An 18,492-nucleotide genomic window follows, 5' to 3' on the forward strand; every position below is an offset into this window, starting at 1 on the left:
TGATAAGCTGTCCCTTTAAAGCATTTACACATTTTTGATGCTGCAGACTTGGTGTTGTTTTAAGCCAAGGCAAAACGTTAGAGACAAATCCATGTTTTTTTCACATGGTGGTCAATTTTGAGATTTTGGGCTATTTATGTCATCTTTTAGTCTAGTGGAAAGAAAACATCCAAAATATACACTGAAGTGTTTATTTTATTACATTTTATCTAGTTGCATCTGTAGATGTTAATTACATATCTGTGTTTTCTCAAAATGAGTTTTTTCCTCATACATTGAGTCAGAAGTCTTCACCTCAGTGGCACTTACAGTTTATACACCAAACGTTACAGTTCTATTCATATCTATATTCTGAAGGTTTTTCCAGAGTGACTTGTTCATATATAATTTGCCTTTTTCCATAAAACTTCCAATATGTCAACAAAATGAAACAATAACTTTGAACCTGGGTTTATTTAGGTTCAAAATTCTGTTCTGGAAATGTATGCAAATTTGTGCATATTTAGTTAGACATCTTAAACATACCATTTCCAAAAACTTGTCATACAAAACAACTGTCTTAATGTACTGTGACTAATCAGCTGGGCATTTATGGTGTTATCTATGAAGTTTTACTCTATTTACCTGTGGTGTCTTTCCTATCTTAATCATTTTTACTAGTCATGAATGCACATCATGTGATTTAGCATTGACACACAGCCATAGTATGACATGTATATACAAATGCTGCTAGCCATAAAAGAAACAGTCTTTATTAATACCCTCAAAACAATCAGATCGGCCTATTAGTCATCTCATTGTGAAGATACACACATTATCTACAACAAGAGCTTCCATTAAACAATGAAAACTAATGAGGTTACAGTGCAATAAAACTAGATCGAGCAAGCTGAGTACAATTACCCCAAAAATAAATTCCCCCCCCCCCATTGTTTAAAGAGCCATTAATCAGATAAAAATAGACTGAAGAAGTCTTTTGTGATTAACGAGGTGAGACTTGTGCTAATTACTGTTTCCTCCGCTTGTAATTAGGTTGGCACATCTAATCAAGATGAATGAATGCCCTGACCCACTGCACATTGTTTGTGGCTCACAAACCCAGTGGCTTTTACATCTTTATTCCTCAAACTGTATTATCATTACCTTGTCTCTATGAGACACGCTCCCATAACTGTGTATTGCTTTATTACACCCTCATGCGGTGTGTTAAAAGAGATGTTGTGAATGCGAGCTTTGTCTGGTCCGTTCTGCCTTCAGCTGCTTTTAAGCTTCAGTCATTTAGTCCATGTCTACCACCTGTTGTGGAAAAAGCGGAGGCATGAATAGATGCGTGCAGTGTGCATGGGCTTTTTGTTCGATGCATCTTGCTTTTAATGACAAAAAAAATTGTAGAGGAGTTTGTAGGGAACAAACTTTGAGGCTTATATGTTTTTGCTCATATTATTGTATGTAAATTAGGCACAAGAATTGTCCTAATATGCCGATATGTTGTGCATCTCGCACACTTGTAATGATTTCAGACAAGTGTTTGTAATTTGACCTTTGTAAAACGGAAATAAGTTGAGGCGTGAATACAGATATTGAATTTGGTAATTAATGCAGAGCTCTTGGTGGAAGTCGCTGGAGGGACTGGAACTAATTCAATTACAGTCGGAACTGGAGCACCGTTATAATTATTTCTTTCTGAAACACTCTGTAGCATAAAATGTAGGCATGCTTTTTTCCCCCCAAATTGCTGCCGTTAACTACTTTTGTGAACAAAAAAAATGGTGGCTTAATCCATTACTCAGTGTAACTTTACAGCTTTAACCATTGTGCTGTGCTGAAAATCCTTTATTTAATTAAAGTCCAAAATGACCTACCTTTTAAAAATGGCTTGTAAATCTCCCATTATGCTATATTATCACCAATTATTGGATTTCATCTTTTATCAGCTTATTTTCTTTCAATTAGCACCGGTTTTGTATTTCTTTTTGGAACTGATTGGTCGTAGGCCTGAGCTTATGCACCTCGGTTTTTGAGAGAGAAAAAACATTATTTGTGGATAATTTTGACTAAGTTCTCTCAAAAACTTAGGTGCATAAGCTCAGATCAATGAGGCCTATGATCAGTCAGTTCCAAAAAGAAATACAAAACCAATGCTAATTGAAAGAAAATAAGCTGATAAAAGATTAAATACAATATTTGGTAATAATATCTCATGAAAATGAGAAATTTAAAAGCTATTTTTTTTGCAGGCCGGCAATTTTGACCCAAAAGTGTAAAGAAAAAAAATCCCCAATATCCCCTCGATAAGTAGCATTTTTGGGAAAAAGAAAATCCTCTCCGGGTCAAAATGATCCGACCACAACATGAGGGTTAAACATATTTAAAAAAAATAAAAATGTAATGACACAATCTCTTTCTTGTAAGCAAAATGGGAAATCAAGACAAGAATCGGTTTATTTAATTTTAATTTTACTTTATTTCTATTCAAATGATTTGTTACAGAATCTACAATACAACACTTTAGGATTTCATCCCCGGATTATTAAGTCTACTTAACAGTTCTTAGAAAAAGAATATCTCTGTTTAGTTATTGACAACAGAAATTGTTTAATAATAAGCAAAGATTTTCTTTTACAATTTGTTTACAGTTGTACATGTACACCTACACTAAAAACCGCCAGTAGATGCTTGCATGAGGCAGTCCTTTACATTTTATGTTCACCAGAAGCACTTCATTGGCTGAAAGTTGGAACCACCCATCACTTCCCGTTTTATACAAATGTTAAAGAGTGCAAAGAAATCAGTTCATCTTCATAGACTGCTAAAAGAGAGAGATTTCCCACTAGATGTTTGATGAACATTTCTGGCGTATTACTTTTAATAAAAAAAAGGGAAGAAGTAAAATGTAGCATTCTGTGTGGTCTTTGACAGTTCAAAAACATGATCAAGGTGCAACCTTGACAGAAAAGAACTGGCATAGAAAAAGAAGCATATGTCAAAATACAATAAAACAACCGGAAATTCACAGTTTCTAGTATTTACAGAATTGTATATGGTTGTTTGTAGTATAGGCAAACTGCCGCAAGAAATTGAGGTATGAGGGTAGCCAGGCGGTGCGAAGGCAAGTCTCAGAGCTGAGGTTTGCACCAGAAAACTTGGGGAAAAAAAAAAAATCTTGGTCACACTTTACATTACATTGCTCATGTGTACTGAGCATAATCAGAAACTAACTGGAATTGATTTCAGTGGCATTTTTTATATTCATGATGGCTATTCTTTTTCTCCAAGATATTTTATGTCAAATAATTTAAATAAATCAGTTGATTGAAGTGGTCACCATGGTGTCTAAACACAAAACTAGATAAGCCTAGAATAAAATATTATGAAATCAAATGTTCAAAAGTTTGGGGTTAATCAGATGTCTTAAAGCAGAAAGAGTGGCCCATCGCAAGGTGAAGTGAGGACTGATTTTGTTCTTAAAGCAGTCAGTTTGTTGTCGTTTAGCTATGCAGACGAGTACGAATACAAAAGCTTTAGTGCGTCCAGAAGGCGATACCATCATTAAGGCTTTCAAGAAATACATCCATTGCAAAAAGCTCACTGATACCTCTCAGAAAAAGCACACGTCTCAAGAGCGAGCTCTTTAACAGCGCCATTTAAATAAGTACAAAACCCACCGTTTGAAATTTAAATATTACGTTATTTCTAATGTGGAAAAATACACTGTGCATAATGTACAAGCAAGAAATATCAGCACTTTGGTGTGGGCTTCAGATTAGCTACCGGCTCGTTGTAGCCACGGCTACTGTGCGTCTACTTTCTCCAAGCACCACGCTGAGAAAACAATGAGAAACGTTATGAATGCGCTATACAGTGGTTCACAGTGAGGACGGGGGAGGAAACATCTGCCAGAAATGAACAACGAAGCTTCTATTGGTCCCTGAATTACACATCTCACCGCGGCTGTGCCAGGAACAACCCTCGTAGGAACAGACAGGCCAGAAGTTCCCCGTTTAGAAAGAATCAGTGACTATCCATACTGTAACCCCAACATTATCTTACAGTACACTGATTTCTCCCATTAAAAGTTGTGTAAACAAGCAGGAATTACCTTTAGGATGACAGTTAGTCGCTGAAAACAGACCCAGCGGCCCTCCTCTCTGTCTTCAGGAATGACCTTTAGGATGATAGTTAGTTGCTGAGAACAGACCCAGCGGCCCTCCTCTCTGACTTCTGACAATAATTGTTGTTGTGGGAGGTTCTATATGTCAGTTGTTTGCTTCCTCAATTGGCAATATCACTAAAATGGTCTAGGGCACTGGGGTGACACTCTCTCTTGACTGCCACATAAAAGCGAGGAGGAGGGCTTAGATGCTTGGTTTTTTACAACGCTAAACCAACTTTGAGTTCAGAGATGCTTATCTAAAATGATGTGTTCAGACAAGTAAGTGCAATGTTCAGTCTACAAATTGAAGAGGTCTCCAGCTAGTTCGTGTCCACCAGGGGGAGCCCTTCTCTAGAGTAGCACAAACCATGACCTGAGAGATTATTCTGGAAGGAGCAGTGACGTCACCTCTGGTTTCATCTTGAAGTACTGGCTGAAACGGAGAACTGCATATCTGCAAAAGCACATTTGGTGGCCAAGAATGAGCATACATAGTTTAAATCTTGATTATATGGATGTTGTTCAAAAGTGAAAACATACCCCAAGAAGTCAAAGTCGATAGTGGAGTACTGAGCCTGGATTAATGCCCACAGTCCCCAAAAGAAATGAGATGCCTGGGGAGAACAAAAACCAAAGACCATGAGGACAGTTTAAACTTTTTATTTACTTTTTCACAGAGGAAGATATCGGGGTATTGAGGAATAAATCTAAAAAAAAATTCATACTGTATCCCAAAATGAAGAGAAAAATGTAGAAATTACATTATTATATATATTTATAATCATATTCATATCAGTGTTTTCATTGTTAACTAAGAAATTAAGAAAAACTAAGCTAAGAAAATTTATTTTAATTTCAATTTAATTTCAATTTTAACTAAGATAATTGTATATGAGAGAAACCTATTTTCAGTACCTGGAAGATTTTTGGCTTTGTCTAAATATAAATATATAAATAAATAAATCATAGGAAAATCTATCCTCAAAACCAGGCATATTTATTTTGATTAGAATCAGTGTAATTTAAATTTAGTGCAACGAATACTGCCTTCATATTTCAAATTATCTATAAATATATAATTTGTTCTCATTACATTAATGAAAATGTGATTTACATTGCATAACTGAGAAGAGGAGGTGGATGCTTAACTGTTGTAAAAAATAATGTCTCTCAATGCACAAATCTCAATGTTCCCAAAAAAGGAGGCTTCATTTAATAAACACAAAATGTTGATTTCAGGGTAAAATAGCACTAAGAGATATTCTTGACAGGCTCTGTGAGATTCACCCTGACACTGGAGTTAACGGTGACAGATTGTATGTTGTATTGTTGCTTGGAAACATTTGACCCACGCCTTTCTAAGCAAAGACGGCTTCCTTTTAGTGGACCCATTTAAAAAAGGAAAAAAAGATAACTGCATGGAAGTCATCTGTGTTGATTCTGAATCACTGACAGTGAAGTAAAAGCTTATAAAATGTGGCATTTATATAAAAGCCCTCTGAAGAGACTGAATCACTCCTGCCATCATGTGAATAAAGATCATGGGTTTGCTGGCCTATAATGAAGTCTCTATCCTCTGTGTTTTTCGCTCAACTGCACAGAATAAATGTTTGCCTCTGCCAGACTCAAGGGTCCTGAACCCCCTCAGACACAATCTCTGAGTATATTCAGACCATCTTTTATAAAACTCCATGTCTCCTGGCTTAGGCATGTGAGGATGGTGTGTAAACATCAGGGTGACATAATAAACAGAGCTTCAGTGGGTGCCACACACCCACGTCTATCTAAAATGACAAGTCCTTGGAATATTTAGAGTGAGTTTTTGGAAATATTAGTTAAATAAACTCAATTAAATCATTTTTTATGTAGTTATAAATTATTGTAAAATGCACTACCGCTCAAACGTTTGGGTTTGGTTTTGATTTTCTAATGTTTTTGAAATAAGTCCATTATTCTCACCAAGGCTGCATTTATTTGATCAAAAATACTGTTGTGAAATATTATTTTAATTTAAAATTACTGTATTCTATTTCAGTATAATATATAATATAATAATTATATAACGTAATTTACTCCTGTGATGGTAAAGCTGTTTTTTCAGCATCATTACTCCAGTCTTCAGTGTCACATGATCCTTCAGAAATCATTCTTTCTTATTATTATCAATGTTGAAAACAGCTCAATATTTTTGTGGAAACCATTTTTCAGGATTCCTTGATAAACAGAAAGTCTTTAATGTCCCTTTTGATCAATTTTATGCATCCTTGCCGAATAAAAGTATAAATTTTTATTGTAAAAAATAATCTTACTGGCCAAACCTTTGAACGGTGGTGTACAAAGCTTATAAATTATTGTATAAACAGTTTCTGGCAATTTTCTATTGATTTCCTCTTTGTAACTTTTTCACAACTGTATCCGATATTTTTCAGAATCACCTTTGTTTGATATTATATCATCTACATGATATAATATAGATATAAATGAATGATCAGAATATAACATTTTGATTATTAAAAGCATAGGCCAGCTGCCTTCGATTTCTAGAAACCATAATAATGGCTTAATTTGTTTATGGCATATAATGCATTCATGCATTAACATGACACTTAATGAGTATATGCCCATATTTTTCAGGACTCCTCAGTTTTCTCTGGGCTTTCAATTAAAGCCGCAGAAAAAGGAATCCAAAATGAAAGGCAACAAATCACGCACATCCGTCCATTAACCCCCACACTGTGGCATTCCTCTGGCATTTGTTTTAGCGTCTCTCAAGGTCCCTCTCAGGGACAGGAGAGAAAACAGTGCCTCCCTCAGTTTTGTTCTCCATATCCGAGAGCGAGAGGATGATTTTGTTTTTTCTTTGTAGGCTTTTTTTTCTTCCTTCTTCCCCTGACAGACTGGAAATTAAAAAATTAACACGTCTATTGAACACAAAAGACTGAACTGCGAGAGTAAACTGGATATTAAATTAGTTTTCCTCTCCAATGCAAATATCATCGTCAAGAAAGGGCAGGTGTGCTACTTGATCGTCAAAGAATGACCTGCGCACACACACAAACACCCAGAGGTCCTCTCATTAGATGCTTGCGAAGGTGGGCAGGATGTCAAGGCTTGCAATCACTATTCATACCTTTGTCTCCACTTCAAGCGTCGCTCTAATGCAGACGATCTACCTGCTAAATAGTTCAACTGCTCATGATGTTCCAGTTTACTTTGCAAAATGCTGCATGTCGTTAAAGAAAGTAATTACATTGAAAAAACTAAAGTCTGATGTTTAATTTGGCAGGGTGCAGATGGGTCGAAATGCATCACGATTCCAGACCGTGGCGGATAAATCCAGTTTCGACTCACCAAGGCGAAGCGGTTGACTTGCACGTACAGCACCTCCACTTCAGTGTTGGAGACCTGTGTGCCCTGTGATTTGTACTCCTTGTAGGCCTCCAGATAGGCCCGGAGCCACTGCAACTGGAGCTCTCGCCCAGGATACAGGGTGTAGTCCACCTCATTCAGACCTGTCAATCACAAGAAGGCCACACCCACCTGGTTAAGCGGGGTCTTTTCTCTTCTATACAATAGCTTAATTTGTGTTCATATCGCATTACCTGCAAATTCATTGAAGTGATTCCCAATGTCAAAGGCTTGATAATTGTACCCAGCATATTCGTAGTCAATGAATTTGACATTTCCTGCAGGAGGGGAAACAAATAGCAATTTGTTTAGAGAAGCACATGGGCATTGTCTTCTTAATAACCCTTGTTCTTTTTTACTGTAACAATCTATTGCCTGTATTAGCAAACCAACACTACAATGGGCATTATCTGTAATTTAAATGACTTATCAAATCAAATATGGGAAAAGGAGTAAGGATTTGCGTTCTGGTGCAAGACAAGAAAGAATAAACAAATGACAAAGTGAACAAGACATGGGGACAGATTTCATGCACTTATAGCATGCATGTGGAAAAAACAGCATGTTATATATAGGTGATTCTTCAATTAGGGACACTTTGAAAAATTAAACTTTTTTTTCACAGTTTCATTTCATGTAAAATATTTTTCACATCCTCTAATAATGACCTGTTAATGCCTATTGGAGGTTTTTGATTTTGTGTGTGATGGTAATGATTTTTTTTTGTGTGGACAAAAAGTTGAACTGTTGAAAACTTTTGAACTGTTGAAAAGATACTGTTTCTGAATTAAAATTCTCAGATACTGACCATTTTGGTAATGATGTCAAAAAAGTTACTCTCAAAACATTTACCTGATTTTAACACTTTTTAATAATGTATTATAAGGTTTTAAGTATAGGGGAAAGTGAAATTGATTCTATATTCTGGAAAGTGCAATATTTCAACACTCTTAAATTAGAAACAAGCAATTAAAAACAATACATGTTTAAAAATGTTATAATAATAATAATAATATAAAAATTATGATCATCTTTTCAAAATAAAATGACTTATGTTATCAATTTAAAAAGTTTATCTAATTGATGGATCACCATTTACATGAGTCTGCTGAGAAGAAAAGTGGAAAACTTGCAACTTTTTATAACATTTTATGTTTAAAGGAAAATGTGTATTTTTATTATTATTATCTTTTTTTTATATATATTTCAACTGAAAACAAACAATGATTCCTGCTTGAATACAAATTATTAGTGAGTGGGCAAAGTTATTGCAAGTTTTCCAGGGAAATCTCGTTACTGGTGACAGAAAGAGCACCTCGCATAAACAGTCCTCTGCTCTACAGGAGGAAACACAACAGTAAAAGTAAAAAGAGAGTACAATAAAAGTGAATAGGGCAAAAATGGATAAACAAGTCAGGTTAGAGAAGAGTCAACAGCTTTACAAAATGCAAATAAATAAAGACTAATAAAACGGAGACGGCTGTACTATAAAACCACAGGGCTGGAAGGACAGAGAAGGTAAAGGAGAGAAAATGGCCAATGTCGCCATCTAGTGGCACATAGTCTGTATAGCAATGGTGTAGCAAGCAATGACTTGATCGGTCAGGTGATGTAGACAGTGTTGACTTCAGAATACAAAGCCTTACTCCTCTCACTCTACATATGTGTAATGCGTGTGTATATTTATATATATGTTTACAACTACAGTATAATATATGACAAATCACTGCCTAGTTTGTTATATGCACATTATTGCACCTAATGTGTGTTTGACTTTACGTTGCCTTGCATTCCCAGTGCTCTAGAGCTTATGGTGTGTAGAAAAAAAGTTTGATTGACATTGGACAGAAGTGTTGGTCTACAGAAAGAGACACGTGAGGTGGTTACCGGACCCGGTGGCGTCCTAGCGGGACACACTGAACACCTCCAGTCAGTGGCTATAGCCCTGTGCAGCAGATGAAGAGATTTGGGCAAACTCACATCTGTCACAGAACACACACAGCTTCACTGCAGAGAGGCCATTGGGCACCTCCCCCGTTAAGAACAAACACGGCTCATCTCATAAACGCACACCCCCACCACACAGCATCCCCATTGGTCCATTAGCCAGCCAGTGAGGCCCCAAGTTACTGGCTCTATGCAAATGCCACAGTGGCTTCCTGTGCAGGTCAAGCCTGTGGGACTCTCAAAACTTATTTGACTCCCTGAGTGTCAACGAAAGGCAAGAAAAACAAAAATAGGTACGATCTCGGAAAGCTGGCCTATTGCATAACTCTCCCGTTCTTGGCTTCTATAGGTCTCGCCGGGAAGGGGAGGGGGCTGAGTGAGCAGGAATGTCAAAAACGTAAACATTTTACTGTGAAAACTTCCTCCCACCCCTTGGTCTCTGTGTTAAAAGCGAGTTGGAGGAAGTGGCGTGGCTTTTTTTCTGAAAACAGAGCCTCATTCCTCTCTAAGTTTAAGTGCCCAAGGTCGCAGCTGCCTCCAAACCCTGTTCTCGAAGCAGATTTCCATGACCCAATCTTTAATCGCTTGTTGTCAATTATTTACTGCTTCAAGAACAGTTTTTAGGGGCAAGTGATACCTTTAGGGCAACCGATACACGTGCTGTTGGTAATCAGTTTGACTGTTGCTGCCACTTCAAAAGAAAAAAGAAAAAAGTGAGAGACAGGAACTACACATTCTCACACTACTGCTGTGGCAGAGCAGCCATTTTCTCATGCTCATACTCTTCAAAGTGGGTCATTCCTGTTATGCTGATGATTTTGAGTGAACAGAGGGTGATTTTTAATTAATAATGTAAGTGTGTGTGTGTACATGTATATAAAATTTTAGATTACAACTACAGTATAATATATGACAAATACCTATATATCTAAATATTTAATATAACAAATATACAATTAATTATTCATTATATTATTTATAAATATAATTTATTATATAAAAATATTGTACTTTTTTTAGGTTTGGCACCTGAGAACATGACAAAAATGTCAACATCCACTCAAACCAAAGAGAAATTATTAAAATAAGAATAATGACAAAGTAAAAATAGACATACAATTAGAATATTTTATTAAAATGTGTATATATTTATACATTTTAATTCTGTTACATATAAATGTTATGTATAAATTAATGAGTAATATAGTAAATGAATAATAAATAACACAGTTTATTTTCCTAGTCTAATTTACATATTTTAAATAAATACTGTATTACTAAAACTTCAAAATTATCAAATGACTTGCTTTGATTCAAATTAGGTTTTAAATTTCCTTCCTGTTATTTTCTTGTCATTGTATAAATAAAGCTGAAGAGCCTTAGCCTGTGCTAGGCATATTTATGAAAGTCTGATACTGTGTTTTATAGAAAAACTTCCTTATTTCATAAATATATTTGCAGAAAGGAAAGAACTGAAAACATTCTGCATAACAGGAATGTCACACTCGCATTCACTCTCCATCCTGTGGGCCAGGTAGCGGCAGACAGTCGCCAGTCTGTACATCATGAAGACACAAACACACATTTGCTTTTGATTTCAAGAACAGAAAACACATTTTATGGAAACCAGTGGATTCTCCTGATGCCTTGACTGAAATTGGATGAGAATGTCATTTTACTACCCTTTAGCAAAGGGCATCCATGCTATATTTCAGAGGTGAAAACACTAAATTTAGGCCTACCTTAGGCAGGGGGGGTTGGGGAAACATACGCTGTGGCTGAAGGAAGCTGGTGGGGTTTGTTGGACTCACCTTCCTGTTGGTTGTAGATGATGTTCTTACAGAGCAGATCGTTGTGACACAGAACGACTGGGGAACCTAGTTTAGAAAGATTCTGTTGAAGCCAGATCATCTCGTCTCTAAGACACACAGCACTGGGCACCTCACTGTTCAGCCTAGAAACAGATCGACACATACATGCATTCAGAAAACACAAACGCACTTTTGTGTTCCAGCGTGATTCAAAGAGTAGACAAACCTGCCTCACTCAATAAGATAAATATCTTAAAAACCACTATCTATAAATAGTAAACTAACTGCACAGACACTGTATGGGCGTGTAATTTGTTGTCAGCGGTTGTTGCGCAATAATTTTTAGTGCCTCTAAGGCATAAAAATAATCCATTTTTAATCCAACTCTAAATTCAAACATACCTGAACTATTACTTTTGCTCAAACTTGACTTGGACAAACACTCTAACAACCCACACAGCAGCATTCTCCATGTCTCAGTTTTGCGTGTACAACCACTCACATTTCCTTCAGACAATGTACAAATTTAGTTGCATCTGCAAAAATTTGACAATAGATATTTCATGGGTATTTGGCACTGACTTTATATTTAAATCTAACGGTAAAATATTTCCAAACACCCTACTTGACTGTTTAATTTTGTTGTTTTATTTATAATAATATCTTTCTTTTGATATTCATGTTAATATTGTTGAATAAATAAGTATTTTTTATTATATTTTAATATGGATTATTGTCATCTTATGTAAAGCACTTTTGAGAATATATTTTTATTAGAAATAAAAATCAGATAGACAGTGTTCTTAATGCATGTTGTTCTCAACTTGTATCTGTACAAACACATTTGTCTGTGCCAAGAGGAGTCATGTCATGTAACATTGTAACATTGGGAGGATTTTCAAACCACAATGTAAGCAAAGCATATTGAATGGAATATGCTTTGAATATGAAGAGAAACGGCATACATCTAAAGAACCTGTAGTACTTTCTGTTCGTCTATGCAAGTGAAGCTGAGATCTGAACCTCCCTGTATTGACAGCTTTAATATCGCCCAGAGACATTATATTCGAAGGGTGTGTTACTCTACATGTACTGCTTTGCTAAAAAAAAAAAAAAAAACATGTCAAAACACAATCACACCATAAAACACGATGCAATCCTTCAAATTAAAGCTCACCTCTGGTCCTTCTCAGGGTCTTCAAAGTGTGTAGGAACAAGAGAAAAGAACTTGCTCATCTTCAGCCAGAGGTCTGATTGGGGCACCCAGCCGTTGTGGGCATGTATGGCATGATACTTTGCCATCTGCCTTGCAATGTGCCTGTAAACAAATAAAAATGTCTTATTTTCAGGTTTAGATTGCATTTTCAGAGATCATTCTAATATGCTGATTTGGTGCTCAAGAAACATTTCTTATTATTATCGATGTGACAAACAGCTGGAAAGTTCCAAAGAATTACATTTATTTGAAATAAAAAGCGTTGTAACATTACAAATGTCTTTGCTGTCAATTTTGCTCAATTTAATCCAGCGTTGCTGAATAAAAGTATTCATTTTTTTACTTTTGAACGGTAGTGCATTTAAATGCCAACACTTTAGTCATCGCCCTGCTGACACAGTAGCCTTGTTCTTTCACAGCTGTCTGAGACCTGACTAGTATTGGCGGGAGGCCTGGGTCAGAGTGCGAGAGAGAGAGTGCAGTGCGTCATTCATGTCTTAAGGGATTACTGGGAAAGTTTTGGGGTTATGTGACAAGTGTCTGGCTAGTTGGAGGTCAACACCGATATCTCCATCCCCGTCACGCAGTCCTGAATCAATTAGCTCAGTATTATAAAGGATGATTGGATGATCATCCCATTAGAACACGCAGTTTCTAACCTGAAGATGGCAGGGCTGCGGATGTGCTCGGGCTCCAGAGCCACTCCCTGCAGGAACTCATAGCACAGGCCATTGTTGAAGGTGCAGTAGAGGCGTGGAGCACATCGGTGCGCCTGCAGGACACGGAAGCTCTTCACTTCGAACTCACGGTCCACAAACAGTTCTGTCTTGTTCCCATAGACCCGAACCAGGACCATGTCCTGCATGGACCCGCCGACGTAACAGCCAATCAGCTTGTTTGTGATACCGTCGGTGAAAGTCTGCAGAAAGAGGAAGAAAACAAGCGGAGAGGTCATCGGTTTCAGCTCGGTCAGATGGTTTGAGGTTAACCTTTAGTGATGTTCATTAAAAAACTCATTATTGAGATCAGCATCACATGCCACCAGTTCCTTTTTTTCGCTGAAGAGAACCCTCATATTTACATGTATATTAAAAAAAGACTGATCACCAAACTCAGTGTAACCAAAACAACTAAATTACTTTTAGTTTATTTTGAATCAAAAGTGGGTGTATTCAGGGTGACAGAGCTGAACAAATTTACATTGTCTACTAATGTAAAAAAGGAGCGTGTTTGGGACGCCAAGCATTCCAGGCCACAATCATCTGTACTATCTGGGATTGACTGGCAGTGGGCAGAACGTCAGGAATTTGATTTCTGCCTGTGTCAGAGTGGTCTGGCATGTGCTGAGCACTCAATTTTGTTTCAAAGTTGATGAAAACAACCCAATACATATCTGGTTTCCCTCCCACATGCGAGCGACGTGACACACCCCTACCAACTCTATTTATACAAGGAAACACTGTTCCGCACCTTAGGCTAAACAGTGTTCGGTTTACAAGAATATAATTACAGACTGCTGACTTTTTATCTGGATGGAGGCTTCAGATGTGTGAGTTTACACTTGTAATGGGGAAGTGAGTTCTTATTTGGTTTTAAAGAGACAGTTCACCCCAGAATGAAAATTCTGTAATCATCTTCATGTCACTCCAAAACCTGTATGACTTTCTTTTTTATCTGTGCAACACAAACGAAGACGTTTTGAAGAACATCTCAGGTTTCTGTATATGTTTTGTCCATGAGGTCCAATATTGTTCAGATATCCTTCAAACTCTCTTCAGCTGTGAACTTCTGTGGCAAAATCATCAATAAATTACCAATGATTTCATGGAAATTTCCACTCGGCCTTCGCAATCCGAAATGCAGAGAACATTCGATTCAATGCCAGTAGTAGCACTTGAATAACTTGATTCAAGGTGTCTCCCCTGGTGCACAGCTAAAGAAAAGATTGCTATCTTCACAGTACTCAACAACACCAAGGCGACGGAAACCTGAACCATCACATTGAACATTGTTAATGCCGTGGTCAATAGTCAATACATGCAGGTTTTGTAATTAGTGAAACTGACTTCGTACATACTACGTTTCTAAGAAACTCCTTGAGATGCTGCTTGTCTGGAAAGGCTGAAAACTTCTAGGAGAATAAGTAGTCATGTGAAATATGTTTGTTCTTGGAAAAGGCAGTTCTGTGAAATGCCTTGTTCAATCATTAAGGATGTTTTGAGCTTTGTGTATAGATGTACTCCACTGTACTCTTGATTCCGCCCATCTCAGGCTTATCAATCATGTATGAATGCAGAGCGCTCTGGGGTGAACAGAGCAGTGTAATGTCACCGTCACAGTCGTCTTTCTGTGCTAGCTGTAAGCACACACCTATTAGTGTTATAGTAATTTCACTGGATAGCAAACAAATGCCTATACACTGACTATCCTACAAAAAATATTGACTTTGAGCCATTTTAAAAATGAGGAATGCTGTATGACCATAAGGCACTAATGCAGGTAGAAAATTTCCTCATACTTTATTCATCTGTCAGAACAGTAAATGACATCCACCTAGATTCCACATTATATAATTCTTAACAAAGCATCAGTGAATGGTCATTCAAAAGTAAAAAAAAAAAGTATTATATACCTTTTCCAGTGCCTTTAGGTTTCATAAATTGGTTCTAGTATCCGATAAGTTCTAATAAAACTGGAATAGACACTATTGACTAGGGATGCACCGATCCGATACTCAGTATCGGTATCGGCTCCGATACTGCCATTTTTTGCCGGATTGGGTATCGGTCAGATGAGACCGATCCAAATCCGATATTGTGTGTATACTATTCTGTGTTACTGTTGAGCCCCACGAAAGGCATAAAAACATAAAGCACCATAAAGTTTCCATGCACTGTATTCCAAGTCTTCCGTTCCATTGTTTAATGTTACATTCAAGTTTGCGTAAACTCGTCTCTCCACTGCGGCTGTCTGTCATCCTCCATTCAGCATTCAGACTGCGTGTCGCGTGTGGTTACGACAGTCAAGAAGATGAAACTCTCTCCAAGATGATTCAATGTTCCTATTATTATTCTTGATCTGTAGATAAAGATCAATGGTTTTGCATAAAAGGACTTTATATTGCTGGAGTTTAGTGCTGTTTCTAAATCATGTTACTTTCTACCGGGTGTCTGTTAGATCACAACACCGGAGTAGAGAGCACTATGAATCGTTCTTCACACGCACAGTAACTGAAATTTAAATGAATGTATTTTACAACAATACAAAGAGCAATGTGTAACATTTTACCAGATTTAGTCCTACTAAATTAGTTCCCCACTAAATAATGTTTTTTCACTACATTTTTTGGATTTTATCAAATTATTGCGCACTTTTTTAGAGTAACTTTTGCTGCTGAATTATCTATTTACCTAGTTTATAATAGTATTTTTGTCATAGATTATGATTATATATTTTTTCATTTGTTATTTTTCTGTATAATGAAGTTGTCTATATTTAGTAGACTGTGTTTAACACACAAAACAGTGATGATCAGGTCAACACAGAGGTATAGAAATTCTACATTGATTAAAAAAAAACGGTATCTGTATCGGCCGATACTCAAGAGTTTTTGGGATTGGATCGGATTGGTTCTGAAAAAAATGGTATCGTGCATCCCTACTATTAACTAGTTACTATTACTTACACCTTAGTAACTAAGTACCTACGCCTAGTGACTAGTACAACTATAATAGACACCAGCAAATATTGTATACTAGCTGGAAGTGAATAGTTCTCCATACACTGAGCAAAATAGTAACCTTTAAATTAACTGGTTTTATTCAAGTGAGAAATATTATTTAATATCGCTGAATCAGCCTAAATACATAATTTAAACCGACAAAACTAAGTTTTACAGATTTAATCAGGTAGTACTAGCTCTTTAAGGTATCAGTTAAAGGTTACCACTTTTTACAGTGTAGAATTTAAAGGCAAAATTTGCAATTTGTTAACCATAGCAATTACTAGTCACTATTAGGATTCATGTAATTAGTACTAGTATCTAATAAATAAGTACTAATTACTAATTGAAAAAATGTACTAGTCATTATTGGAATACCTAATAAAGTAATTAATTAAATCGTAATAACATAAAAACAGACACTAATTCGCTTAAAGGAATAAATAAGCTGAAAAAATACAATAAACAAAATCCAAGGATCCACCACCCACATTCTTCCCTTTGCAGTTTTACTTTCCATTTATACTGTTGCTGTAATTATCTCGTAATGGTGCATTAAATACATTGTAGCATGCACGCATGTAAGAGCAATATATTTATATGAATGAGAGTGTTACAACATAAGTGCTTTGACAGCTCGCATTGGCAGCAGTGTCTCTGCTAAGCGCCATGGTGCCGACGGGTCCATCTGGTGACGCAGCTCAGGATTTGAAGGCGCAACACGCTTAACTTCGCTTTCTGCATTATAAAATGCGTCAAACGAGCTGCTGTCAGTGAATGCAGACTTTCTGCATCGGTTAGAGTCGGCGTGAGACCACCTGAATCGTAGGCAACGAAAAAGACATCAGAATTACCTTCATTTTGACCTCCGAAGGTTTCCAGTGGGGTCTCAGCGTCTTGATGAGTTTCAGCGCTCCGGCTCTGTAATCGTGCTCATCTAGAGTCACGTCTAATTTAGGAACCACAGGCGCGCCTTCTGGGACGTGAATGTAATTGGCCATTGCTGTATACGCTCGCTGATGCTGCTCTGAGACGGAGAAAATTCAATGAATGCGATAAAGTAAAGCAGGGTGCGGATTTAAGCTCAGGTTCTGCACGGTTACGCCTCCAGTGGTGATGTTCGATTCGCGAATCAAGCGTTCTTATCAGTCGGTTCTTTTTCGCAATTCAACTGAACCGATTCGCAGAGCGATTTGAGCGGACGGTTCTCTCAAATCAGAATCAGAATCAGAAGAGCTTTATTACCAAGTATGTTTACACACACAAGGAATTTGACTTGACGACAGGAACATATTTATATACATATTTAGTATATTTATATACATTTGTATACAAATGTGAAAATTCTATGATTATTTATCTTGTATAGATCCAAACCTGTGTAAATTTCTTACGTGGAACACAGAATGAAACAACAGATTAAAAAAACGCTGTCAAATAAAAACATGGGGTGTCTGAAAGTCTGGGTGAGAGGTTCACAAGTTATTGCAATAAATGTGGTGTCATTATGTCATTTGGTGTCATTATCTTTTTTGTGTTCAATGAGGAAAAAGTCATAGGGGTTTCATTTACTCACGAGCACGAGTAAATGACAGAATATTACTAATCTGACCAATTTTATGGGGCGAATCCCCTCCAGAATCCCCTCCACTCACTGACGTGGAATCATAAACATAAACAGCACACAATTTAAGAGTTCAGAGGCAAAAGCCTCTAAGTGCCATCTGAAATGTTCTTCTAAAAATGAGCATTTTTATCAGGCTCCAATATTTAGGTTCAGTAATTTTACTTTAATGGCAATGTATAGGTCCTTTTCTATGCCATTAAAGTGAAATTAATCAACATAGGCCTAAATATAAGAGCCTGACAAAAATACTAATTTTAGATTAAAATTTCAGACGGCATTTAGAGGCTTTTGCATCTGAACTCTTCAACTGTACACTGGAAATATAAACAGAAGTATTTAAAGAAATATTTAACTTGAGCGATGATTAATAGAAATCAGTGAATTGGTTTTTGAACCGGTTCATTCAAGTGAACAATGCGAACGAACCGATTCGCTAAAGTGATCCGACTTCTCAGCGCTATCAGGTGATCCCACCCCTGTGCGTTCAGAGACTGTCGCGGTGCATGCTGGTACTATATGACTCACACTGCTTTACATCTACAGATTTCAGCGTTACTGTGTCACTAAGACAATACTCAGGTAGAGGGGCTTTCGTGTTTGCTTTTCTGT

General features: G+C 36.9%; 1 protein-coding gene across 1 annotated transcript; it reads right to left on the minus strand.

Moving 5' to 3' along the window:
- Nucleotides 1-2,874: 2,874 nt before the first annotated feature.
- LOC107694683 (ethanolamine kinase 1-like) lies at nucleotides 2,875-17,367 on the minus strand. Its single transcript, XM_016494375.1, has 9 exons — nucleotides 17,111-17,367; nucleotides 13,195-13,454; nucleotides 12,497-12,637; nucleotides 11,320-11,462; nucleotides 7,756-7,839; nucleotides 7,505-7,665; nucleotides 4,694-4,767; nucleotides 4,166-4,607; nucleotides 2,875-4,099 (listed from the first exon to the last, which is right to left on the minus strand). The coding sequence occupies exons 1-8, from the start codon at nucleotides 17,255-17,257 to the stop codon at nucleotides 4,535-4,537; spliced, it is 1,083 nt and encodes a 360-aa protein (XP_016349861.1). The 5' UTR covers nucleotides 17,258-17,367; the 3' UTR covers nucleotides 2,875-4,099; nucleotides 4,166-4,534.
- Nucleotides 17,368-18,492: the final 1,125 nt, after the last annotated feature.

Source organism: Sinocyclocheilus anshuiensis, unplaced genomic scaffold, assembly GCF_001515605.1.
Source record: "Sinocyclocheilus anshuiensis isolate Anshui unplaced genomic scaffold, SAMN03320099.WGS_v1.1 scaffold2806, whole genome shotgun sequence".
NCBI lineage: Eukaryota > Metazoa > Chordata > Actinopteri > Cypriniformes > Cyprinidae > Sinocyclocheilus > Sinocyclocheilus anshuiensis.